This window comes from Myotis nattereri, assembly GCF_964212035.1.
Source record: "Myotis nattereri genome assembly, chromosome: 6".
Taxonomy (NCBI): Eukaryota; Metazoa; Chordata; class Mammalia; order Chiroptera; family Vespertilionidae; genus Myotis; species Myotis nattereri.
In genome coordinates, this window is record NC_138081.1 from 8,469,597 (window position 1) to 8,494,735 (window position 25,139).

At 56.0% G+C, this 25,139-nt stretch overlaps 1 protein-coding gene across 1 annotated transcript; it reads right to left on the bottom strand.

Annotated features, from left to right (window-relative positions):
- Positions 1 to 12,376, bottom strand: TULP1 (TUB like protein 1; the record flags this gene model as incomplete). Its single annotated transcript, XM_081094631.1, has 13 exons — positions 1 to 134; positions 1,543 to 1,714; positions 4,206 to 4,304; positions 4,376 to 4,490; positions 5,270 to 5,382; positions 5,533 to 5,703; positions 8,721 to 8,839; positions 9,117 to 9,236; positions 9,305 to 9,403; positions 10,393 to 10,524; positions 11,798 to 11,921; positions 12,198 to 12,246; positions 12,330 to 12,376. 13 exons carry the CDS (start codon positions 12,374 to 12,376, stop codon positions 1 to 3), a joined length of 1,494 nt encoding a protein of 497 aa, XP_080950757.1.
- Positions 12,377 to 25,139: the final 12,763 nt, after the last annotated feature.

Genomic DNA, 25,139 nt, shown 5'->3' on the forward strand with positions numbered 1-25,139 from the left:
TCACTCGCACGCTAGCTTCCCGTCGAAGCTGGAGAGGGCGATGGCGAAGGCCTGCAGGGCGCACAGCGGGTACCGGTAGTCCAGGGTGAAGGCGTCCTCGGCCACGCGGCCGAACTGCAGCACGATGTAGTCGGCTGTGGACCAGCAAGGCCGGGCGTCTCAGCCCTGGGCCCGGCCTGGCAATCCATGCCCTCGACAGCGGGGCAGTTCCCCTCCCGGGCCTGGGGACCTCAGGACTCAGCCGCCTTCGTTATACCTGCCCCACCTGCCCCTGACTGCCTCCAGGTGACCTCCATCCACTCCCTCGGACTGTAAGCCCCTGAGGACAGGGACGGGCCTTATCTTCTGCCGCCCGGGGCTACGCACCAACCGCCACTTAAGAATAGGAACCTGTCAAACTTCCCCAAACCTAGATTCCTCCCTTGCCAACTTTTCTGCTGCATTCTGACCCCATTTTCCTCCCCTCCCCGCCAACCCACCCCCAGTCCCATCTCAGAGCACCAGGCTCAATCCCGGACTAACCCCCTGGTTCCCTCTTCATCCTGTGGCCTCGCTCAGCCCCCATACCTCCCCCAGCATCCATAGGGACAGGAAGTTGCTAAAAATACCCCCAACCTCATCAGACCAGGCTCCACCAGAAATGTGATCTGGAGAGCAGTTATCCAAAGCCTGGGGACAGGTGACACTGGGAGCACATCTCTAGGATCGAGTGGGGGATGGGGAAGTTGCTCCCTGTTAGCTGCCCTGGGAACCTGGATCCCTTGGGAGACACCTTTCCATTCCCAAGCTTCCTTAACCTAGTGCAGACCTCTTCCCCACGCTTGTAATGGGGACGTTTTTACTTAATTTATGTTATGGGTGAGGCTTGTTGCCCTAAATCTTCAGGGGCAGGCCTCTCACCTCCTTTGAGAGAAGACAGTAGAGTAGGCGCTCAGAAAGGCTTGATTAATATTCCCTACTCCTAAAGGCCTAAGGGGGTTCCGATTCCAGCGTGACCTCTTACTAGCTGTGTGACCTTGGGCAAGTTACCGAACCTCTTTGTTCCTCAGGTTTCTCATCTGCCAAGTGGGGATAATAGTCCTAAGTGCCTTCCTCGCAGGGTTGTTGAAAAGATCTAATGATTCCATCTCTGTGAAACCCTGAGCACAGTGCCTGCCACATAGAAAAGACCGCGTAAGTGTCTGTGAAGTAGAACCTGAGGAGCCCGGGCAAGGGCTGCCCTGTCTGGGCCCAGCACGATGACCTGCGTTGGGCTGTCAGTGGTTTTCAAACTCCAGCAGCTTAACTCTCCCTTCGACACAGTCTTACCCAGAATATCCCAGTTTCTGCCCAGGACTCTGGTAAATGCTAGAACGAGGGCCTGGAAGAATGAGCCTAAGACACCTGCGTGGAATCCCTGAGGCTCCTGGGGGCACAGTGTCAATGCCCCTGGAGAAAAGAGCCACCTCCTAGATGTTCGGGGAGAGAAGATGGTGGGCAGAGGCCTGAGCCAGGGCCGGGCCGGAGGTGCCGGGGCCCGCTGGTCTCGGCCCTCATACTCACGGTCATCAGCGTGCACGATCTGGAAGTTCTTGACGGACGCCTGCGTGACTCTGCCTTGGAAGTTGAGGGTGTAGGAGCCAGTGGCTTCGTTCCAGAATGGTGGCTTATTGTGCAGCTCAATGAGGCTCTCCAGAGTCTTGTTCTGCCAGCGCACCAGCAGCCCATCGCTGGCCTGGGGGGCCGGGGAGGTATTGGGAGAGGATGGTTAGGGGGTGGGATATCTCAGGACTGACAGGGGATGGGGCCTGGGACCTATGTGTGCCCTTGCACAGCCTGGAAATCAGCATCCACTTGGGGTATCCTTGACTTGGGGTATCCTTGAGAGCATGCGTGGCTTCTGGTACCCTTGTGGGCAGGGTGTGCCTCTGTGGGAATGGGGCTTGCTATGGGATGCCAAAGTGGAGGGTGGAAAATGGAAAGTAGCCCTGCCGGCGTGGCTCAATGGTTGAGCGCTGACCTATGAACCAGGAGGTCACAGTTCGATTCCACGTCAGGGCACATGCCCGGGTTGCAGGCTCAATCCCCAGTGTGGGGCGTGCAGCAGGCAGCCAATCAATGAATCTCTCTCATGTTTCTATCTCTCTCTCCTTCGCACATCCTCTCTGAAATCAATAAAAAATATTTTTTTAAAAAAACAGTAAAAAAAGACAATGGGAAGTAGCACCGGGCACACAGTAGGTGCTCTGTGCCATCCGGATCCAAGGGCCCTCCATGCTGGCACCTGATTACAAGGATGAACCAAACATTCTGGGACCTACCAGGAGCACACAGCTGAGCTCGGGGAGCTACACAGGTAAACAGTGATTACGATAAAGTGTCCTGGGAGAGTTTCTGGGAGGAAGGGGTGGCCTGTGTACGGGTGCTCTTGAGATATTTCTTTACTGAGTTTCCTTGGCAGCTGTCACGTTACTTTGATGGCCTGGAGTGAGTCTACTCAAGATCATGTTCTCCTGGCCTGGCCTGTGGGGCTCAGTGGGCTGGGCGTCCTCCCTGGCACTGAGGGGCTGCCGGTCAGGGCACAGGCGGGGTCTCGAGCTCAGGCCCCAGTGAAGGGCATGCAGGAGGCATCTGATGGGCGTGCCGCTCTCACATTAATGTTTCTCTGTCTCCCTTCCTCTGTCTCAAAATCAATTTAAAAAATTAAAAAAAAAATCATATCCCCCAAGAAGCCTTCCGGACCCCATGTCTGATTTAGGTGTTTTAGCGCTGAGCTTCCATGACACGTGCTCACTTCTCGCACTGCGTGTGAAGGACAGACACTCTGAGGCAGGCACAGTATTTGAGTCATATCTCTGTGCCTCGGTTTCCCTCAGTTGTGAGGACTGAATAAGTTAACAGCACATGACGAGTTATTTAAATCAGTTCCTGGACCAGAGTAAATGTTCCCTAAAGATCAGATACTGTTTTGACGGTCACTGTTGTGCTGATTTTGTGCGGATTTTGGTTAAACCCGGTTTTAACCAATGGTTGTGCAATGAAGGACCTGAGATGATGAAGGGCGACCACAGCAGCACTGGGTGGTTCTCATTGAGCCCAGGGGTGCGGGGACACTGCCTCGGGGGGGACGGGAAGGGGGGGCGTTCACTCCAGGCGTGGAAGGAGCAGGCGTGGGACCCACAGGCCCTCCAGACCAGGACCTCCCGTGGCCGGTGCCCCTGGGCCTGCTGGGCCTGGCTACCTGTGACTTTCCAGCAGGAAAGGCTGTGTGACCAGCCGAGAGGGATATTAGTTTTCCGTGTAAATGAGTGAAATGGCACCACTGCGAGTATGGGGCACGCCAGTCATCCTGCGTAATATATATTTTTATTGATTTCAGAGAGGAAGGGAGAGAGGGATAGAAACATCAATGATGAGAGAGAATCATTGATTGGCTGCCTCCTGTACGCCCCCACTGGGGATCGAGCCTGCAACCTGAGCATGTGCTGCTGGCTGGAATCAAACCCGGGACCCTTCAGTCCGCAGGCCGACGCTCTATCCACTGAGCCAAACCAGCTAGAGCTCATCCTGGACCAACCCACAGTGCTAAGGAGCAGGGCGAGAGCCTGACTGAAGGAAGCCACCTTCCTGCAGGACATCTCTCCATCTTACCCTACACGCACCCCCTTCGCTATTAAAATATAAGTCAAATCACGCCACCCCTTTGCTCAAAACCCTTCTCTGGCTTCCTGTTTCTCTCCTATAAAAACCAGTTAGACAGGCCCTATCTGCCCCTCACCCTCACCTCTTACCTTATCTCCCTCCAGCCCCACGGGCCACCTGCTGTTCCTCAAACCCATCAGGCACCTCCCTGCCTCCCGGCCTTTGCACTGGCTCCCCTAGAATGCCAGCTTCATGAGGGACCTGCGTATTGTCCACTGATGTCTTCACGGTGCCTAACTACCTGGCACTCAATATACTGGATGTGAATTGAATGAATATGTAAATGGCTGACTTGGTGTAAACACTCACATAACATTGTGTTTGTTTCCGTGAATTCAATGACAAAAACCTCGAATTCATCTCCCAAGTGGCCAGAATAAACTTGTCCTGGAGGGAGGAGTGTGCTCAAGAGGTGGGGTGTTGGGCAAGCTGACTCCCGCTACTGCCCCGCCCCAGCTCCCCCGGAGTGAGTCGCATAGCGAGTGGGGCCTTCAGGGAGGGGGGTGGGGAGGTGCAGGGCTCACATTTCGGGGCCGGATGGGGACCCTCTCGTTGTCCGAATTCATGCCCGGAATGATGACCGTCATGCGCCGCGGACCTCGGAAGCCCAGCACGTTGGTTTCCTGGGAGGGAGGCGCGCCTTAGGCCGGCCCTGCCAGGGGCGGGGCTGCCGCAGGGGCAGGTGGAGACTCACATAAATCACCGCTGCCAGCTCCTGCCGGAGGCTCCCCACGTCAGCGCCGCCTCCTCCGCGGCGCGGGTTCTGCCCGTTGTCAAAGACGGTGAAGCGGTTCCCCAGGAGGTTGGACCTGCAAGCAGGCGGAGCTGGGGCGGGCTCAGGGGGTCCACGCCCGGACTCCAAGACCCTCTAGCCAAGCAGTGCTGGGAGCTCCTGGACCACCCAGGGTGCAGTGTCTTAGGACGAGCACTGCATGTCCCCTGCCCCAGCCTTCCCTCATGGAGTCTTAGAAAGATGGGTCTAGGGGACTGGGCAGCGTTCAGATCTCAGTTCCATTTCTGACTAGCTGTGTGACCTTGGGCAAGTTACTTAACTGATCTGAGCCTCAGCTTCCCCATCTGCAAAATGGGTGTATAAGAACAGCCAAATGGTTGATAAGAGGATTCAGTGGGTTCTTATCTGGAACTTACTGCCTTATGTAAGTGTTTGTTAAATACATAAATAAAAGAAATAAGACTTGACTCAGGGGTCCCGCCCCCACCTCTCAGATTTGTGGTGAGGGTTAGGTGAGATGTACGGCAGACATAGCACAGGGTAGGTGCCAAATGCTTGTTCATTCATTCACTTAGTAACTATTTGCTGAGAAGCTATTCTGCCAGGTGCCAGGAACTCAACATGAACACAGCCCTCCACCCTGGAACTCAGCCTCTCCGCCTGTGAGGTCCCTGCGCCAGCAGCGCGGGCACCACCTGGGGGGCTGTTAGAACTGAACCATTAACAAGGGCCCCACGTGGGCTACCCAGGGTATGAGAGGCCCTGGGCCGGGGTGTCCGCTGTGGTGGGCACTCGGTGGGCTCAGGGGTCAGAGCAGACTGCATGGCCTCTTGCTGCCCTGAGCCCCCCGCCCACCTCAGCTTCCCGACAAAATTCTCCCCTCCTCGAGACAGGTTGGTGGGGTCGCTGGACATGAGGTAATTGGCTGTCTTGCTCCGTTTCCGCTTCCTGCCAGCCAAGAGGAACACCTGTGGGGACGGTGAGAGAGGGCAGAGGAGGTGGGTGAGGGGAGGAGAAGCCTTTAGCTGGCAGCCCCTCCCTGCATCTTGGCCCAGACCCTCCCTCCACCCGGTCCTGGCACCTCCGCCTCCCTCTCCCTTCACCTCCTCCTGGCCCACCTTTTTCTCGGAGTCCAGGTGCAGGAAGTAGGAGGGGTACAGGCCCCGGTCCATGCCCCTCTTGTCCCGCGTCAGCCGGCAGCGCACTGTGCGGCCCTGAGGGGCCGGCCGCAGCACGAACTCCCGGGGCTCACCCACTCCCACGGGTGGGGACGTGGCCCGCTCCTCCTTCTGGGGGCGCAGAGGGGGCATCAGCCCCAGACACCAGCTCCCCTGCCCCCAGCAGGTGCCCAGGCTGGGACAGGGCAGGCAGCAGGCCAACTCACCGCTTTCTGTGTGGGGAGAGGACAGAGAGGCAGCTGGAGGGCGATGCCAGGGGCTCCGGGGGGCTGGCACTCACCGTTATGTCCTGAAGCTTGCGGCTAAGGGCCCAGACTCCGGAGCCAGAGAGCCTGGTCCAAGTCCGGGCCCCACCCCTGTCTGGCAGGTTGGCTAAGTGCCCTAACTCCGTTTTCCCACCTAAGAAGTAGGCAGGCTGGGGTGAGCCCCTGTTTCATTTATACGTTTAGCAAACACTCATATCAAGTCCGCCGGTGTGCCCGGTATCGTCCTCAGCACTTTCAAACCCTAACTCATTTAATCCTCTTACCACTGTCCCCGGAGGTAACTGTCCTACAGAGGAGGACGCTGAGGGTAGAGAGACTGAGGAGCTTGCTGAGTTCGCAGCTGGTAGAGGTGGAGCTGGGATTTAACCTGCCCACTTTCCTGTCAGATCCAGAGCCTTTGGCAAGACCCTCCTTCAAGCAGGTTCGCTCTCAGGGGGGGAAGGACGAGATGAGGCCGAAGGTACCGGTTGCTGTGTTTTAAGCCAGCGATTTTCAACCGCGAGCCGCAGGGATTTTTAAAGCACATGATACCTGGCCGTTTAGTGAGGGGCCCTGACCTCCTTTCCCTTAGATCCATGGTCGGCAAACTGCGGCTCGCCAGCCACATGCGGCTCTTTGGCCCCGTGAGTGTGGCTCTTCCTAAGCCTTAGGCGTACCCTGATCAAGTTAATAACAAGGTACCTACCTATATAGTTTAAGTTTAAAAATTTTGGCTCTCAGAAGAAATTTCAATCGTTGTACTGTTGATATTTGGCTCTGTTGACTAATGAGTTTGCCGACCACTGCCTTAGATTGTCAAGTAAAAAAATGACAGCAGCCCGCACAACAGTAGCCACCTGGTATGAATTCATCAAAACTATATATAACTTTTTTGGTGAGATTGGTAAAAAATAAATTTTGGGGTGTGCCGCAGAATCTTAGTAATTAGTTTTCGTGCGAGGAGATGAAAAGGGTTGAAAATCGCTGCTCTAAGCACACAGCACAGAGGAAGTGTTAGCCACGGCTGTTACCATGAGCGCAGAGCAAATATTCCGAGTAGCGGCCAACCCCCAAGGTGGCCCCCAACGGCCCCTGCCCCTGGAATTGACCCCTGGGTGGTCCCCGCCCACACTGCCTGGGGTTCTGGGGAAGCCGCTGCCACGTCATAAGAACACCCAGCCGCCCTGGGAGAGGCCGCCAGCCCACAGCCAGGACAGGAGCCATTGCAGAAGTGGGTCCTGCATTCCCAGCCAAGCGTTCAGGTGCTGTCCTGCAGCAACTCAGAGGCCCCCGAGCCAGAACTGCCCTGCTACGCTGTTCCCAGGCTTCTGACTCCGTGAAGAAATGAAGAAAACGAATGTTTGTTTTTTAAGACACTAATTTTTAGGGTGGTTTGTTCTATGGTAACACACGGTCAAAACAATGAATAGAGAAGCACATGGGAAAAGTAACAATTGGTTGCACCGGCCCCTCCGTTCTCACAGATCTGGTGCCCTTTGCCCTCAGGTTCTTGCCCTCACAACAGGGGGAGCCGAGGTCCTCGCCCTAAGCCTCCCAGCGGGGAGAGAAGGGACCAGCGAGGGAGGGTGCGCTGGAGGGCCGAGGCTCTCTCTCCGTGAGCTCTGACGCGCTGTGCTTGGGCATTTTTGCTGAGGGCAGGTTTGCAGCGTGTGAGGCGAGGCCCTTGGCCTGTGGGCGAGCGAGCCTCTCCTCTCCACTCTAGGTTGCTCCAGAAGCAACTTGTGAAACACAAGAGTATGTTTGGAATGCGAGCTGGAGAAAGCCAGAGCTTATTCAAACATTTCTATAGCTGCGAGCTTCCAGGGCCTCCTGCACGGCAGGCTGTGCTGCCTCCAGTTCTATTCCTCCCGGACGGAATCAGCTGCCTCCCAGTCCATACATCAGGATCCGGTGATCTTGGCTAATGTGACTCAGCCCTCCCGATCTGACCACGCCTGGCCCTGCACCGAAGGGTCTTGGGGTTGATTCCCAGTCAAGGGCAGGTACCTGGGTTGCAGGTTTGATCCCCATCCAGGTGGGGCAAGTGCAGGAGGCAACCCATCGATGTGTCTCTCTCACATTGATGTTCTAAAACTATGAATAGAAAAGTATCCTAGGGTGGGAACTAATAAACAAACGAAGATCTGACTATGCCTGAACACATTAACAGGCCCACACAGCAAAGAGCCGGCCCTGCCTCATGGTGACCTCCACACCCCGAAACGAGATTCTAAAGACTCTCATCACGTTCTCTGTCCCGTTGGACCTTTCTCCCCTGCTTACTGGAGTTTGTGTGTGCTGGTGCCTGAGTTTGGGAGAGCATGTGCAAACCATTGAAGGACCTGTCCGCCCCGGAGAATTCCCAGTCAGAACGGACGCTGGGGGGCCTGGAGGAGGGTCCTGGCGGCCGCAGACACCATGTAGTTGCTGGAAGGTTAGGAGGTCTGGTTGGGGTAGCAGACAGCAATTGGGGGGCCGAGGGCGGTCGGGGGAAATATTTTAGCACCTCGCACAGCTGGCTCTCAGGCCCTCGGTGTGCCCAAGGGTGTGTACACGTGTGCCTGCCGGCCACTTCCCTGGGCCAGGAAATGTGTCTTCCTGTGGGGCAGCTCTGGCTGCAGCGGGGGAGGGAGGTGCTTAGAGACCAGAGGACATAAGGCCCCTGGGTGGCCAGTCCCAACCTGGTGACCCCACAACTGCCTCTTCTGCTCTCACAAGTCTGGTGCCCTTTGTCCACATATCCTGGCACCAGAGGGGGAGCCAAGATTCTAACCCCAGGGACGCCATGGCCCCAGCCCACAGGCCCACACTCTAATCCCCAACGCCAGGCCCCTGCCACTGCGCCCGTAGGGACCGCAGCAGTCTTCCCCTCTGGGACCCAACCTTTTTGCCTTTTCCTTTCGCCTTGCCCTTCTGGTTGCTGTTCTTGGTCGCCACAGCTGCCAGGTGTTCCTCCTCCCCCTCTTCCCGCTTCCCCTCCTCCTGCGAGTCTTTGGGAGTACCTGGAACAGAGCAGGCGCAAGCCTCTTAGCCCTGGTGGAGCGCTTCATGGTTTGCCATGTCTCCCTCGGACCCTTCCCACAACCACAAGGGAAACCCCAGGTGACTACTCTCTCACTATTATCGGAGCCTCACAGTCAGACACCTGCCTGAGGCACACAGCTATTGAAATGGAGGTCAAGGTGCCCCCAAGTCTTCTGACTCCAGCACCCGCTGTGCCAGCTCCCACCGCCAGGCCTGCCTCTCCAGGTCTGGGCACCAGAGGCCACTGCCACCCACCTTTCTTCTTCAGGGCTTTCCCCGCGGGACCGCCGTCCCCAACCAGAAACAGGGCGGCCTCCGGGGCCTTCTGCGCTCCGGCCGAGCTCGCTGGGGGCTCCCTGTCAGCTGGCCCAGACCCTGTGTGTGCACATGAAGCGGGGTCACACCCCACCACACCCAGGGCCCCCCCTCCAGGCCACGCCCACCTTTCTTCTTTGTCTTTCCCGTCTTGGTCCCTTCCCCCGCTGGCGCCTTCTTCTTCACCCGAAGAGGCTTTGTTGGGGGGACAGGGCTTCCCGCGTCCCCTGGAAATGAAGGGCGGGGGTGAGATGTCCCCTGGGTGACCCTGGGCACAAGGGGCACATTAAACCAGGCGGCCCCTGGAGGGCATTCAGGCCGGGAGCCACCCCGGGGAATGGATTTCTGTGGATTGATTTTTACTGTAGTCACTTTGATGCTTTTATGACAATGATAACAATAATTCATTTGGGTTTTTAAAAGAATTAAATAAAAGTCACAAAGAAAAGCCCATTCTCTGTCCTCCCGCTCAAGCGCCCTGGGGGGGGGGGGTTGGAGGGAGGGGGAAGGAAGGGGGGTTTGGGGGGCTGGGTCCCTGAGGCCTCCTTGGGAAGAGACCAGGGCAGGGACTCTGGTGGGGCCCCAGGCGGTGCAGCGAGGGGACCCGGGGCGGTTGCACCTGTGCTGGGACCCACCCTGCGGCGCCCTGGCCCTGGCCCTCCTCGCCCCGGGGTCTGCCGCAGGCTTCTCCTTAGGGGGCTTCTTGGGGGGCGGGGGGACTCTCTCCTCCTCCTCCTCCTCCTCCTCTTCATCTTCAGGGCCCTCCTCTTCCGCGGCCTCCTCCTCTGCGGGTAGAAACTCCGCACATTGGGGCGCGGTGGGCCCATCACCTGGGGAGCCCGGCCCCGCAGATTGTGGAAGGGGGGGTCCAGCAGCTCCCTCAGGAAACGGGGCGACCGGAGCCCGGGGAGAGGCTGCAGGTGGGGCCGGGTCTCGGGGTTCGCCCTCCGGTTCTGGGTGCCCCCTCCTCCCCGGGGCCTCACCTCCTCCCGCCCGCCCCACCCCTGCGGCTCCACTGCACCTGCGCAGCCACCGAAGCTCCAGGCAAAACGCGTCGCCCCCGTGCCTCAGTCTCCCCACCCGAAAGGGGGGAGCCAGAGAGTAAGGTTTTTCCGGCTCAGAGGCCAACCCGGAGACGGGGGGGGGGGGTTCCCCGAGTTTCTGCTTCTCCGCCCGCAGCCCCTGCATCCCCGCCCCCCACGTCCCCGCCTCTCACCCGCCTCCCCGCCGCGGGCTCGGGCCACCAGGAAGGTTTCTCGGGGGTCGCGCTTGGCCTCGGGGTCCCGGACGAACTTGGCGTAGACGGGCTGGGGGGCGGGCGGCTCCCGCGGCCTCCGCCTCCGCGCGGCTGAGCCGAGACGTGGGTCAGGCAGCGGACCCTCCTCCGACGGCCCCCCTCCTCCTCCGAGGGCCCCCCTCTTCCTCCGAGGGCGCCCCTCCTCCTCCTCCTCCGACGGCCCCCCTCCTCCTCCTCCGACGGCCCCCCTCTTCCTCCTCCGACGGGCCCCCTCCTCCTCCTCCGAGGGCGCCCCCCTCCTCCTCCTCCGACGGCCCCCCTCTTCCTCCTCCGACGGCCCCCCTCTTCCTCCTCCGACGGGCCCCCTCCTCCTCCTCCGAGGGCGCCCCCCTCCTCCTCCGACGGCCCCCCTCCTCCTCCTCCGAGGGCGCCCCCCTCTTCCTCCGACGGCCCCCCTCCTCCTCCTCTGAGGGCGCCCCCCTCCTCCTCCGACGGCCCCCCTCCTCCTCCTCCGAGGGCCCCCTCCTCCTCCTCCGACGGCCCCCCTCCTCCTCCTCCGAGGGCGCCCCCCTCCTCCTCCGACGGCCCCCCTCCTCCTCCTCTGAGGGCGCCCCCCTCCTCCTCCGACGGCCCCCCCTCCTCCTCCGAGGGCGCCCCCCTCCTCCTCCGACGGCCCCCCTCCTCCTCCTCTGAGGGCGCCCCCCTCCTCCTCCGACGGCCCCCCTCCTCCTCCTCCGAGGGCGCCCCCCTCCTCCTCCGACGGCCCCCCTCCTCCTCCTCTGAGGGCGCCCCCCTCCTCCTCCGACGGCCCCCCTCCTCCTCCTCCGAGGGCCCCCTCCTCCTCCTCCGAGGGCCCCCTCCTCCTCCTCCGATGGCCCCCTCCTCCTCCTCCGACGGCCCCCCTCCTCCTCCTCTGAGGGCGCCCCCCTCCTCCTCCGACGGCCCCCCTCCTCCTCCTCCGATGGCCCCCTCCTCCTCCTCCGACGGCCCCCCCTCCTCCTCTGAGGGCCCCCTCCTCCTCCTCCGACGGCCCCCCCTCCTCCTCTGAGGGCGCCCCCCTCCTCCTCCTCTGAGGGCGCCCCCCTCCTCCTCCGACGGCCCCCCCCTCCTCCTCTGAGGGCGCCCCCCTCCTCCTCCGACGGCCCCCCTCCTCCTCCTCCGAGGGCCCCCTCCTCCTCCTCCGAGGGCCCCCTCCTCCTCCTCCGACGGCCCCCTCCTCCTCCTCCGAGGGCGCCCCCCCTCCTCTGAGGGCGCACTGACCTGGGACGCCCCCCCTTGCTCCCCCCGTCCCCCCTTTGTCCCCACCGTCCACACCCCTCCCCCCTCTCATTCACCCTCCACACCCGCCCCACCTCCGCCCCGCCCGTCCCCTCCCCCGCCTCACCCTGCGGGGCGCCCCCGGGCTCGGCCCCCCGCCCGCCTCCGGGTCTCCTGGGCGTGGGTCCCGGGGGCGCGGGGGGCTCAGGGGCCTCCGTCCGCTTCTTCAGCCTCGGTCCCCGGGCGGGTCGCTGCGGAGGGGGTTCAAGAGGAAGAAGAGGGCGGGGGGCTGCCTGCCCCCTCTAATCCCGGAGCCGCCAGAAATAACCCGGATTATCATCGGAGGAGCTGCAGCCTCCTCCTGGGGGTGCGGAAGGGTGCCCCCTGGCCCCAGCCCACATCCCCGGACACCCCCGTCCCCAGCACCCCCTTCCTCCAAGCGCACTCCAGCGGACCCTCCCCGTCTGTGACCCCGACCCCGCGGGGCTGACAGCGGGCACCTGCCTCCTTGCCAGCGGCTGACATACCTGCCTGGGGCGCCGCTGGGGCTCGGGGCTCCCGCTCTCCTCGTGTCCGCTGCGGGCAGCGAAGGAATCGGTGCGTCTCCCTCCTGTCCCGCCCCCCAGCCCCTCCGCCGGGGCCCCCAGGCTCGGACGCACCTGTCGGAGGCCCACACCTCCCGGAGGGCATCGTCCTGCAGCGGCATCGCCTCGCCTCCCGCGCCCTCTGGCCCGCGGCTCCGCGCCCGCCCGGGCTGCCCCTGATCCGCTGCCCCCTGATCGGCTGCCCCCTGATCCGCTGCCCCGCCCGCCCCGCGGCCGCTGACGGTGGGGGCCGGCGCCGCCAGGGGCTCCCGCAGCGCCCGCCCTACCCCGGGGCCAGGCTGGTGGGAAGGAGGCTGAACCCCTGGTGCTTCACAGAACCCCAACCCCCGGAGGATGGCATCACTGCAGTTACAGTTTTGTAATTTGCCAGTGGTCAAAGGGGTGTGGGAAGAAAATATTAGAGTAACGGTTCTCAACCTGTGGGTCGCGGCCCCTTTGGGGGTTGAACGACCCTTTCACAGGGGTCGCCTAAGACCATCGGAAAACACATATCTAATTACATATTTTTTTGTGATTCATCACTATGCTTTAATCATGTTCAATTTGTAACAATGAAAATATATCCGGCATATCAGATATTTACATTACGATTCATAACAGTAGCAAAATTACAGTTATGGAGTAGCAACGAAAATAATTTTATGGTTGGGGGTCACCACAACATGAGGAACTGTATTAAAGGGTCGCGGCATTAGGAAGGTTGAGAACCACTGTATTAGATCAAATCCTGTCTCTTTATTTTTCATAAAGAACTAGAATTTACTGGTATTTAATACATATGGATTGACAGAAGTAGGTGTATATACTTTATAAAGAAATATGCCTGACCTCACAGAAATACAAAGTATCCGGAAAAAAACTACTATGAACTGGACAGCCTGGATGAAATGGACATATTCCTAGAAAAATACAATCTTCCAAAACTCAATCAGGAAGAATCAGAACACCTGAATAGGCTGATAACTACTGAGGAAATGGAAGCAGTAATAAAAAGGCTCCCAGGAACAAAAGCCCTGGTCCGGACGGCTTCACAGGGGAGTTTTACCAAATATTCAAAGAAGAGCTAACACTGATCCTCCTCAGACTATTCCAAAAAATCCAAGAGGAAGGAACACTTCCAAGCTCTGTCTATGAGGCCAGCATTACCCTAATTCCAAAACCAGGTAAGACACTGCAAAGAAAGAGAACTACAGGCCAACATCCCTGATGAACATAGATGCTAAAATCCTCAACAAAATTTTAGCAAATTCGATCCAGCGATACATTAATAAGATCATACACCATGACCAAGTGGGATTTATTCCAGGGATGCAAGGCTGGTACAATATTCACAAATCAATTTACATCGTATAAACAGATTGCAGGACAAAAATAACATGATCATATTAATTGATGCAGGAAAAGCATTCAACAAAATCCAACACTTTTTAAAAAGTATATCTTTATTGATTTCAGAGAAGAAAGGAGAGGGAGAGAGAGAGAAAAAAAATGTCAATAATGAGAGAGAATCATTGTACGGCTGCCTTTGTCTGATCAAGCCCGCAAATGGAATCTAAGGTGACCTCCTGGATCATAGCCACTGCTCAACCACTGAGCCACCAAGGACAGGCCAACACCCTTTTTTGATAAAACCTCTCAGCAAAGTGGGAATAGAGGGATCACACCTCAACATAATAAAAGCTTATATGACAAGCCTGCAGCCTACATCATACTCAATGGGCAAAAACTAAAACCATTTCCCCTAAGAACGGGAACAAGACAGGGATGCCCTCTTTCACCACTCTCCTTCAACATAGGACATGAAGTCCTAGCATAGCGATCAGATAAGAAGAAGAAATAAAAGGCATCCAAATTGGAAAGGAGGAAGCAAAACTCTCACTATTTGCAGATTACGTGACATTGTACATAAAAAACCCTAAAGACTCCATAAAAAACTACTAGATTTAATAAATGAATTCAGCAATGTAGCTGGATACTGAATTAACACCCAGAAATCCATGGCATTTTTATACACAATAATGAACTCTCAAAAAGAAAAACTCAATCCCATTTACCATTGCAACAGAAAAATTAGGATACTTAGGAATAAACTTAACCAAGGAGGTAAAAGACCTGTACTAGGAAAACTACAGGGTGTTGAAAAAAGAGAAAGAGAAAGACATAAACAAGTGGAAGAATATACCGTGTTCATGGATTGGTAGAATCAATATCATTAAAATGTCCATACTACCCAAAGCAATCTATAGATTCAATGCAATCCCTATTAAAATACCAACGGCATATTTCACAGACCTAGAACAAACACTCCAAAAAATTTATATGGAACCAAGAAAAGATCCCGAATAGCTACAGCAATCTTGAGAAAGAAGAACAAAGTTGGAGGAATCACAATACCAGGTATCAACTACTACAAAGCCATTGTACTCAGAACAGCCTGGTACTGGTACAAGAAGAGGCATATAGACCAATGGGACAGAACAGAGAACCCAGAAATCGACCCAAGCCATTATGCTCAATTAGTATTTGACAAAGGAGGCAAGAGCATACAACGGAGTCCTGACAGCCTCTTCAGTAAATGCTGCTGGGAAAATTGGACAGACACATGCAAAAAGAATGGAACTGGACCACCAACTCACAACATACACAAACATAAACTCAAACGGATAAAAAACTTGAAAGTAAGATGTGAAACCATAAAAATCTTAGAAGAAATCATAGGCAGCAAAATCTCAGACATCTCTTGTGGCAATATGTTTACGGATACATCTCCTGGGGCAAAGGAAACGAAGGAGAAAATAAACAAATGGGACATCAAAATAAAAAGCTGCTGCAGCAAAAGAAACCATCAACAAAACGAAAGGGAGCCCACTGTATGGGAGAACGTATTTGGCAATGATACATCTGATAAAGGGTTAATATCCAAAATATATATATATAAGGAACTCATACAACTTATCAGAAGGAAGACAAACCATCCAATTAAAAAATGGGCCCAGCCGGTGTGGCACAGTGGTTGAGCGTCGACCTATGAACCAGGAGGTCAGGGTTTGATTCCCAGTCAGGGCATATGCTTGGGTTGCAGGCTCCCTCCCCTGTGTGGGGTGTGTAGAGGCAGATGATCAGGAACTCTCTCATCATTGATGTTTCTATCTCTCTCTCCCTCTCCCTTCCTCTCTGAAATCAATAAAAATATATTTTTAGAAATGGGCAAAGGACCTAAATAGACACTTCTCCAAAGGGGACATACAGATGGCCAAGAGACATGAAAAAATGCTCAAAGTCACTGTTCATCAGAGAAATGCAAATTAAAACGACAATTCTCACACCTGTCAGAATGGCTACCATCAACAAATCAACAAATGACAAGTGCTAGCGAGGATGTGGAGAAAAGGGAACCCTAGTACACTGCTGGTGGGAATGCAGACTGGTGCAGCCATTAGGGAAAACAGTATGGAGTTTCCTCAAAAAAAGAAATATGGAACTCCCATTTGACCCAGTGATCCCACTTCTAGGAATATATCCTAAGAAACCTGAAACACCAATCAGCAAGGATATATGCACCCCTATGTTCATAGCAGCACAATTCACCATAGCTAAGATCTGGAAACAGCCTAAGTGCCCATCAGTAGATGAGTGGATAAAAAATCCGTGGTACTTTTACACGATAGAATACCATGCAGCTATAAAAAAGAAGGAACTCTTACCATTTGCAACAGCATGGATGGAACTGGAGAGTATTATGCTAAGTGAAATAAGCCAGTCGGAGAAAGATAAACATCACATAATCTCATAGAATCTAATGAACAAAATAAACTGATGAACAAAAATAGATCCAAAGACATAGAAGCATGAATAGGCTTTCGAACCTCAGAGGGAAGACAGGGGAGGGAAGTGGGAAGAGATCAACCAATGAACTTGTATGCATATATGCATAACCCGTGGACACAGACCATACGGTGATGAAGGCCTGGGGGGGAGGGGGCCAATGGGGGAAAAAGGGAGACATCTGTAATATTTTCAACAATAAAAATTAGGAAAAAAAGAAATATGCCTGTATGGAGTGTACACTTAAATGTATTTTACTGAGAGGGGACATGTTTTCTTAAAAGTTAGAGACGAGAGAGCCAGTGTTGGTGTGATTGCCGAGGTGAGAGAGGGTTGGGTGAGCGCCAGGGAAGCCCAGAGGTCTGCCCGAGGCTTCCTGAAGCCCGGCTAAAACTCCACAGGTGAGTAGCAGTTCCACAGGCCAGAAAGCAGGGGGGCTGCTACCCAGGGAAAGAACAGGGAGATAAAGGCTCGGGGGTTGGAAATAGCCAGAGGTATGCACAGGTCTGTCATCTCCGGCACGGTCACCCCTGGACTGCCACTTGGTGGCTGACCATCCCCGAGTGACAGCCTCACTGGGCCTTGGTTTGTCATTTATAAATGGGTTTGATGATGGCACCAACGTGGCAGGAGTCCTGTGCAGACTGAAGGCGACCGCAGGTGGGACCTGCACATAGTGGGCACTCAGACTTGGTCTTCTGCTCCTCTTCAGAGCTGCACTCCGTCTGCCTCCCGCATTCCCAGCACAACTTGGCACGTGGTTGCGGTCACTTTTTGAGGGAATTAACGAGTGCGTCTTTATTTCAATTGTTTCTCACAAGAGTCCAGTGAGATAGGGTAGAGGTTGTCTCCATTTTACAGGTGGAGAAACTGAGGCTCGGGAGGTGAACTGACGAGCTCAGTGTCACCAGATCATAATGTTGCTTGAATCCAGATCTGTCTGCTGCCCCAACCCCTGTGGGTCTTATACTCGCAGGATTAGAGCTGGGGATTGAACAGAAGGCTCCGGCTTTTTGTCCCTCATCACTTCCTTGGTCCACCTGACCCAGATTTGCCATAACTAATCTTTCTGAAATGCTACTTCTTCAGTTGACACCTTTGCTCAGACGCATTCACTGTCTCCACACTGCCGAAGGTTCAAGTTTAAATGTGCTGGGCTGCCGTTCAAGGCTCTCCCTGCTCTGGCCTCCGGCTGCCATTCCAACTACAGGGATGTGTCAGACCCTGCTGTGCGTGTGTGTGGTCAAGGGGTAGATGCTGCGGACGGTCAGCGAGGGCATCCAGGAAGTCGGGCTTTCGGAAGGCTGCGAAGTCCACGTGAGGCTTCCTGAGCGATTCGGCAGCTTGGTTATGGTTAGAGTTGGGTTGGGGTGAGGTTTGAGGCTGAAGTTTATGCCAGAATTAGATTTCCAGTCAAAAGTAGGAAGAGTGCAATGGCAGGCGTCGGTGTCCCTGAGGCGTCTGACTTGGGAAGGGACATTGAGGGTCTAGTGATGCCTGGTGCTGGGATTGGGGTTTGACGCAGGGGCCGACAGGCAGCGCCTTTGGAGGTGTGGGAGGTGTTTTGAATTGTCACACGACTGGGGTTGCTGGCGGCATTCAGAGAGAGGAGCTCAGGCTCCAGGTGTCTGTAATGCAGCAAGCAGGCGCCGTGGCCCTGCCCCACATGCTGCTGGTCCCTCCTGGGGACACTGAGGCAGAGCCTGTGTGAGGGGAACTGGACAGCATTAGGCTTGAATTCCAGTCTGTGGCTCTCTTCTCGGCAGCTGGGAGAGGCGGGTACCCTCGGTCCTCTGGGACAAGCCGAGGCAAATCTGGGGACCGTCTGGCCAGTTTGGGGCCGTGGTGTCCAACCATGCTGGGCATTAGAGTCGCTCGGCGGGGGTGGGGGTGGGGCTTTACAAAATGCTGATGCTAGTCTGACCTCCCAGCAATTCTCAGTTAATTCGTAGGAAGTGGGGTTGGGGCAGTAGGAGTTTTAAAGGCTCCTTGGGGGACTGGAGCCTTCTCTGGGGCTTGGAACTCTCTCTTTAAACTACTCCTCTCAGTAAAGCAGTGGTTCTCAAAGTGGGGTTCCGGGACCAGCAGCATCAGCATCACTTGGGAACATGTTAGAAGGGCAAATTCTCAGACCTCACCATTGACCATTGGATGGGGCCCAGCAAGCAGCATTCCAGCACCTTCGGGGCCTTTGAGCCCCTGCAGCCCAACACTGAACTGAGGCCCGCATGCAGAAACTGACCGTATTGCCCCGGAAGTGGGGGTGGTTCTCCACACTTCTCGAGTGATGGAGCAGCCAAGTAGCTGTGGATGCTGTGGATGGCAGGGTCCATGAGGCCAGGACGTTTCCATCCTGCTCCCGGCTCTCTCCAGGGCCTGGCCCAGGGTGTGTGCTGAGCAAGTGAATGAGGGGAGACACACAGAGAGACAGAGAGACCTGGGAGCGGAGACGTGACTTTCGCTTACTGTCCTGGTCCCACAGCATGTGAGGCCAGCGTTTCTAGTGCCTAAGGTACAGGCTTCAGGCACCAAGGGGCCCTGACCGCCTGCCTCTTCCCTGGCGCTCATTCAACGTCTGGGCTTGCCTCCAGGGTGGTGCGTGGATGTGGCGCGGGTGCGCCACCCGACAGGCAATCTACAAGGCTGTTTTCTTTCCTCGGCTGAGGATCGTTTTGCCACTGATTTTTAGAGAGCGTGGAAGGGAATGAGGGAGAGAGGGAGAGAGAGAAACATGGATGTGAAAAGAGACACATCGACTGGTTGCCTCCCACATGCATCTGGACTGGGACCGGGGATTGTGTGAGGGCCGATGAGTCACACCCACCAGGGCTACTTTTTGTTTTAAAACAATTCAAATTTGCACATAAGCTGCAGGAGAGCATAAGGAACTCAGGAATGAACGCTTGGCCAAAGGCCACTCACGTTCTGCTAATTGTCCCAATAATGGCTGTTGTAGTCTGGGGCCACACCTTGCACTGGTTGTGCTCCAGTCCTCTTTAATGGATGGGGGCTGGTGCAGGGCAAGTTTCCTGCGTGCGATTTTCACTTGTGGGCAATGAACATGACTAGAAAGTTGCCTTTAAGTCCCCACTTCCATGGAAAAAGCCGTTGGGTTCGCTGGGGTGTCTCAGCTGAGTCTCCAGGGGCCCTGGGCGGCAGGGAGTATGAATCAAGGCAAAGCCAGGCAGGACTCCATGGCAGGCGACAGAAGTGCATGCGGACTAGCATAGCTCAGAGCTATGACCCCTGACCTGGGCCTGCTGGGAGCCTTCCCCCTCGGGCAGGGCGGTGCCAGGCTCATTGTTTCCTCTGCGTTGGTGGGAAAGGTGACCACTGCGCCTCCCTGTCACATCAGTTCCCCCAGGGGCGGGGAGGGGGCAGAGACTGGCTCTACTGGAATCACTTGCTTACTCCTGAATTAGTCCTATGGCCCAACAAGATGGGGGCACTCTGATTGGCCAACTCCAGTCATGTGCCCGCCTCTGGGCGGGGCTCTCTTGATGGACAGCCCTACCCCTCAGGAGTGGGGAGTAAGGCCCGGGAACTATTTGGTCCGGCTCTGGCTCTGCCGCGGCATTAGGGTGAGTTAACTAAATGTTCGCCTAAATAGAGCAGGCGACCTTTAAAGCGGATAATTCTGTATGGCCCCGAATGATGTTATACATACCCAAATGGCCGCTGGCAGAAAAAAGGTTCCCCCCCTCGGTTCTAAAAAGGAAAAGGGGGGTTCCGCTTCTCCCCGTGACTTGCGAGGAGTCCAGGTGGGAGCTCTGGTCAGAGTCAGGAGTCATAACAGTAGCAGCGGCGGTAGCTGTGACGGTCATTGAGAGCCTGCGGGGCTCCAGGCACCGGGATGAGTGCTTTATCTGTTTTACCTGGTGTGCGCAGCCGTTTTATGCGATAGACGCGTTCATACATGTGTCACACGCGAGGCAATTTCACAGAGAGGCGCAGTCGCCTGCCCAAGGCCACACCGCCTGCACTCCGCAGACTGCGGGCCCGGGGTGGCCGGCTCCCGGCTCCGGAGCGCCCGGCGCCCTCCCAGGCGCAGCGACGCCAGGTCCCTCGCTGCAGGTGGGGCTGGAGCGGGCGGGGGCTGCCCCGCGCCCTGAGCGCACCTGTGGGCCGGGGTGGGGGCGGAGGCGAACGTCCGTCTGGGGCAGATCGCTTCCGGGAAGTTGCTCTTACTCCCAGAGCAAGGAGCAGAGCCTCGAGGTACAGAAAACAGAATGGGAGAGTTTAGGGCAGCCGCTAAAGTACTTACCTGAGCTTTGCAAAGTCCCAGAGCTCAGCGCCAGCCCAGGCCGGCACCCTAACACTCCCCAGGTGAGCTGAGTGTCCAGCCCACGTGGGAACCACTAGTTTAGAGGCCTCGTGGTTTACTGGAGACAGTGGTAGGTTAAGACCCACCTGGGTCTGAGACGTGACTGTCATTGCAAACTGACTCTGTGCCAGCCACGTGACTTCTCTGCCTCCATGTCCTCATCTGCGGGGAGGCGTGAGAAGTCCCTGTACCTCATGCAGGGTTGTCTGTAAGGCCCTCGCGTAGACTTGGCAACCGCCGCACCGCCGGGAGGGGCAGAACAGAAGCTGGTCGCCGGCAGGTCAGGACTGCGCAGGACCAGCCAGGGAGGCAGTGTCGCCCACGACTCAGCATCGCTGGGCTGAGGCTGCGGCACGGACTTTTGCAGCTGCCGAGACCGCGGCCCCGGCCCTCCCACCTTGGGCTTCCGCCGGGCCTTCACCGAGGGGCTCGAGGCTTCTGAATGGGGTGCGCTTGGCGTGGGACCGGGGTAGGAGAGTGGTGGTGCGTGGGCGCTGGGGCAGAGTGGGGTGGGGGAAAGGGGAATGGCTGTGAGTGCACTGGCTTAGTCCCACCACCAGGTGGCGACAGGAACCCACCCACTGGGCGAGGCCACCAGCCAGGCTGAAGGACGACTGGGAATAACAAAGCTATTAGAGGACCTTTTTGTTTGCTGTTTGTTTGTGTGAGTGCTAGGTAGTATAGGCTAAAACTTCCTTTTCTTTCATCTCCATTTACTTCGTGCAACAGTCCTGCGGTAGGCGCCATTACTCTCCCTTAGGTTGTGAAAAAGTCGGTGCTGATAACTGGCAACTGGAAACTGAAGCCAGTCAGTCTGACTCCAGATTAATCACTTTTTAAAAATATATATATATATATTATTATTATTTTTATAGAGAGGAAGGGAGAGGGATAGAGAGTTAGAAACATCAATGAGAGAGAAACATCCATCAGCTGCCTCCTACATACCCCCAACTGGGGATGTGCCCGCAACCAGGGTACATGCCCTTGACGGGAATCGAACCTGGGACCCTTCAGTCCACAAGGCCGACGCTCCATCCACTGAGCCGAACCAGCCAGGGCCCAGATTAATCTCTCAACCCCTGAGGTCATAGACGTTAAGAGGTGCAAGGGACTTTGGAAATCCTCAGGTCCTGTGATTTCTAAACCTGGTCCAGGACAAACATCCCCTGAGGCTCTTTTAAAAAAGACTCCAAATTCCTGGGCCCAGCCCATGCACTGACCTAGAATCTCCCAGTGAAAGGGGCCTAGGAATGTGTGTCCTTAAGAAGCGTCGAGACTTGGAAATATGGATCTGATCTCAGAGTGGGAAAGTGACCTGCCCAAGGTCACACAGCTAATTCCCTCCGAGTTCCGAACACCCTCTAATCCAGAAGCCAGACCACCCTCCTTAAAGAGGAGATGATATGCCATGTGACCCAGCAATTCCACTGCTGGGTATCTACCCAAAAGAATTGAAAGCAATGTCTTGAAGAAATACTTGAACACCCATGTTCATAGCAGCATTATTTTTTTTTTAAAAAAAGGCAGATGCAGCCCACGTGTCCATCAAGGGATGCATGGGACAAAGGGAGCTCACGTGCAATGGAATATCATTCAGTCTTAAAAGCAAGGGGATTTTGACAGGTGCTGTAACATGGATGAACCTCCAGGACATTATGCCAAGGCTCATAATAAAAAGACACGTTCTCCACAACTCCATTTACATGAGGGACCTACAGTAGTCAAATCATGGAGACGGAAGGTAGCTGGTGGCCGCCAGGTCTGAGGGGAACGGGAGTGGGGAGATGCTGGCTAACTGCACAGAGTTTCAGTTTTGCCAGATGAAGAGTCTGGAGGTGGATGGTGGTGATGACTGCACAATGATAAGAACGTGCTTTATATCACAGCTGTAGACTAAAAGCTTACGGTTCTTGTTTGTTCGTTTTTGTTAATCCTCACCCGAGGACATTTTCCCATTGATTTTTAGAGTGAGTGGAAGGGAGAGGGAGAGAGAGACACAGAGAGAAGCATCGATGTGAGGAATTGGCTGTCTCTCACATGCACCCCAACTGGGGCTGGAGATCAAGCCTGCAGTTGAGGTATATGCCCTTGACCGGAATCGAACCCGAGACCCTTCAGTCTGTAGGCCAACGCTCTGTCTACTGAGCCAAACCAGGGCAAGACCGCTGGTTTTATGTTATGTGTATTTTCCACTATAAGAACCACTTTACCGCTAGAAAAGACAATGTGGGCCCGCCCTGGGAGCGAGGAGTGAGAATGTAAATGTGGTTTTCTTCATCTTTTGAGCGGTTTTGTAAATCAGCATTATATGGAATTTGATGATGAGTATTGTCAAATCGCCTCTCTGCTTGAAAAGGATTGTACTAATAATTTACTTTTCCCCTCCAATAACTTCACCAACTTTGGGTTTTATTACTTCACCTTTCTTTATTTAATGGGTGAGAGATGGAACTTCTTTATCATTTAAATGTGCATTAAAATTTATTAGATCTAAAGTGGAAGGTCCAGAATTTAATCAATGTCGTTAACAGTCTCAGGCTAATATCCCCCCGAATGTTAATTCCCAATTTGCTATACTAAATAAAACAATCCACCCACCCCTTGGAGCTCAGCGGTGGAGCATTGAGCCAGGAACCAAGAGGCCACCTGTTCGATTCCCGGTCAAGGCATATGCCTGGGCTGCGGGCTCGCTGGGAAGCCGGGCGGGTGCAGGAGGCAGCTGCTAGAGCAGTGGTTCTCAACCTTCCTAATGCTGCGACCCTTTAATACAGTTCCTCATGTTGTGGTGACCCCCAACCATAAAATTCTTTTCGTTGCTACTTCATCACTGTAATTTTGCTACTGTTATGAATCATCATGTAAATATCTGATATGCTGGATGTATTTTCATTGTTACAAATTGGACATAATTAAAGCATAGTGATTAATCACAAAAACATGTAATTATATATGTGTTTTCGGATGGTCTTAGGCGACCCCTGTGAAAGGGTCGTTCGACCCCCAAAGGGGTCGCGACCCACAGGTTGAGAACCACTGCGCTAGATGGTGTTTATCATTGATGTTTCATCTCTCTATCCCTCTCCCTTTCCCTCTCTAAAAAAATCAATAAAATATATTAAAAAACAAAACAAAAAACAAGTCGATGTTTATTGTTACAGCAAATCAATAACACTACTAGGTCTGTGACTGAGGGGAGAAAGCGGCCCCTGCTCACTGCCTCGCTGGCTCCCGCCGGTGCAGCGTGGATTCTGGGTTCTCAAACAGAGGCGCTCAAGGCGGAGGTGGGGTCCCCATGGCTGGCCCTCCCAGTGGCTGTGCACCTCCCAGGCCACCTCCTGTGACAGGACCAAGTGACAGGCTGCCCCCCTCGGTCCCCCGAAAAGAGTCCTGTCACCGCAGCCCAGTTTCTCCCCGTCTCCTTCCTTCCTGGACGGCACGGGCGCTTCCGTGGGGCAGTGGCTGAGCTGAGCGGGGAATGGAGGGGGGCTTCTGTTCTTGTTCAGGGGGAGCGGGGGATGGAAATGAGCAGCACATAGGCGCTCGGGCGGGAGGAGGGCGGGGAGGGGACGGTAAGGGTGTGGCTTTATAGGGAACTGAGTATAGGAGCCCTTTAAAGACCTCGGGAGTGTGATGAATGACTGCTTGTTCATTGCTCTGGGCTCCTGGCTTGTGTTTTTGTGTTAGATTCCCTTCGGAGATCAGGGACCAAGTACACGCCATGCACTTTAGCAGGTTCCACCTCAGTAAGGAATTGGGCAGCGGCTCCCCAGCGTCCACCACCCACCACCCACCACCAAGGCCACGCCCTGGACCCTGTCATCACCCGAAACTGCCCCACCTCGGCAATTACACGTCCGCCTCCCCTCCCCGCTCTCCGGCCACACCTCTGCCCTGACCCCATTGGGAACTCCCAGGCCTGGTGCCCAAGCATCTTCCCCCCTTGCCCTTGGCATCCACTCTTCCCTGGAAGGAAAATTCATTGTTCCTTCCGTGGGGATGATGTGACTCAGCCGGGCTGGACTCGCCCTCCCCGCCCCCTCCACTGCGAGCCACAGCCACGGCCAGCCAACCCCGGGAGGTGCTGGCCCCGGCCGGGGACGCTCCGGGCTGCTCAGGGTGCCGCCGGGGCCACGCAGGGTGGGGAGCTGCAGGGTGCAGGGCGAGGCTCGCGGGGACAGGCTGGGCTTTCGGTGTGTGGACCGCTCTCGGGTCCGTGCACGGGTCAGGGCTGGATTCCGTCCCCGGAAACAGACCGGACTGTGGCCGTGCCCCTCAGCCGGGCTCCGGGCCGGGGGGTGGGGGTGGGGGGGGCCCTACACGGGCTCCTCAGGGTCCTCGGGGAGGACGCTCCGTGAATCCTGGTGTGAAGGCGCCACAGACACAGGGAGCGCGGCACACACGCACACGCCCGTGCGTCACGGCGCGGCCACCTCCCGCACCTCGGCGAGGCCCGGAAACAGGACATTGTCACCCCCACGCCCACCCCCACTCCCACTCCCACTCCCACTCCCACTCCCACTCCCACTCCCTGCCGCCCGGGCGCCGCGCCCTCTGCCCCTGCGGCCCCCCCGGCTTCCTCCCAGCCCGCTCCCCGGCACGGCGGCGGCTTCGCCCGTCCCAGAGGCCGGGGAAACGGGGCTGTTTAGCCATCGTAAGGGGACAGGCTTGTCCGACTTTCCATTCAAGGTCGGTGCTTCGGTGTCATGAGGAGA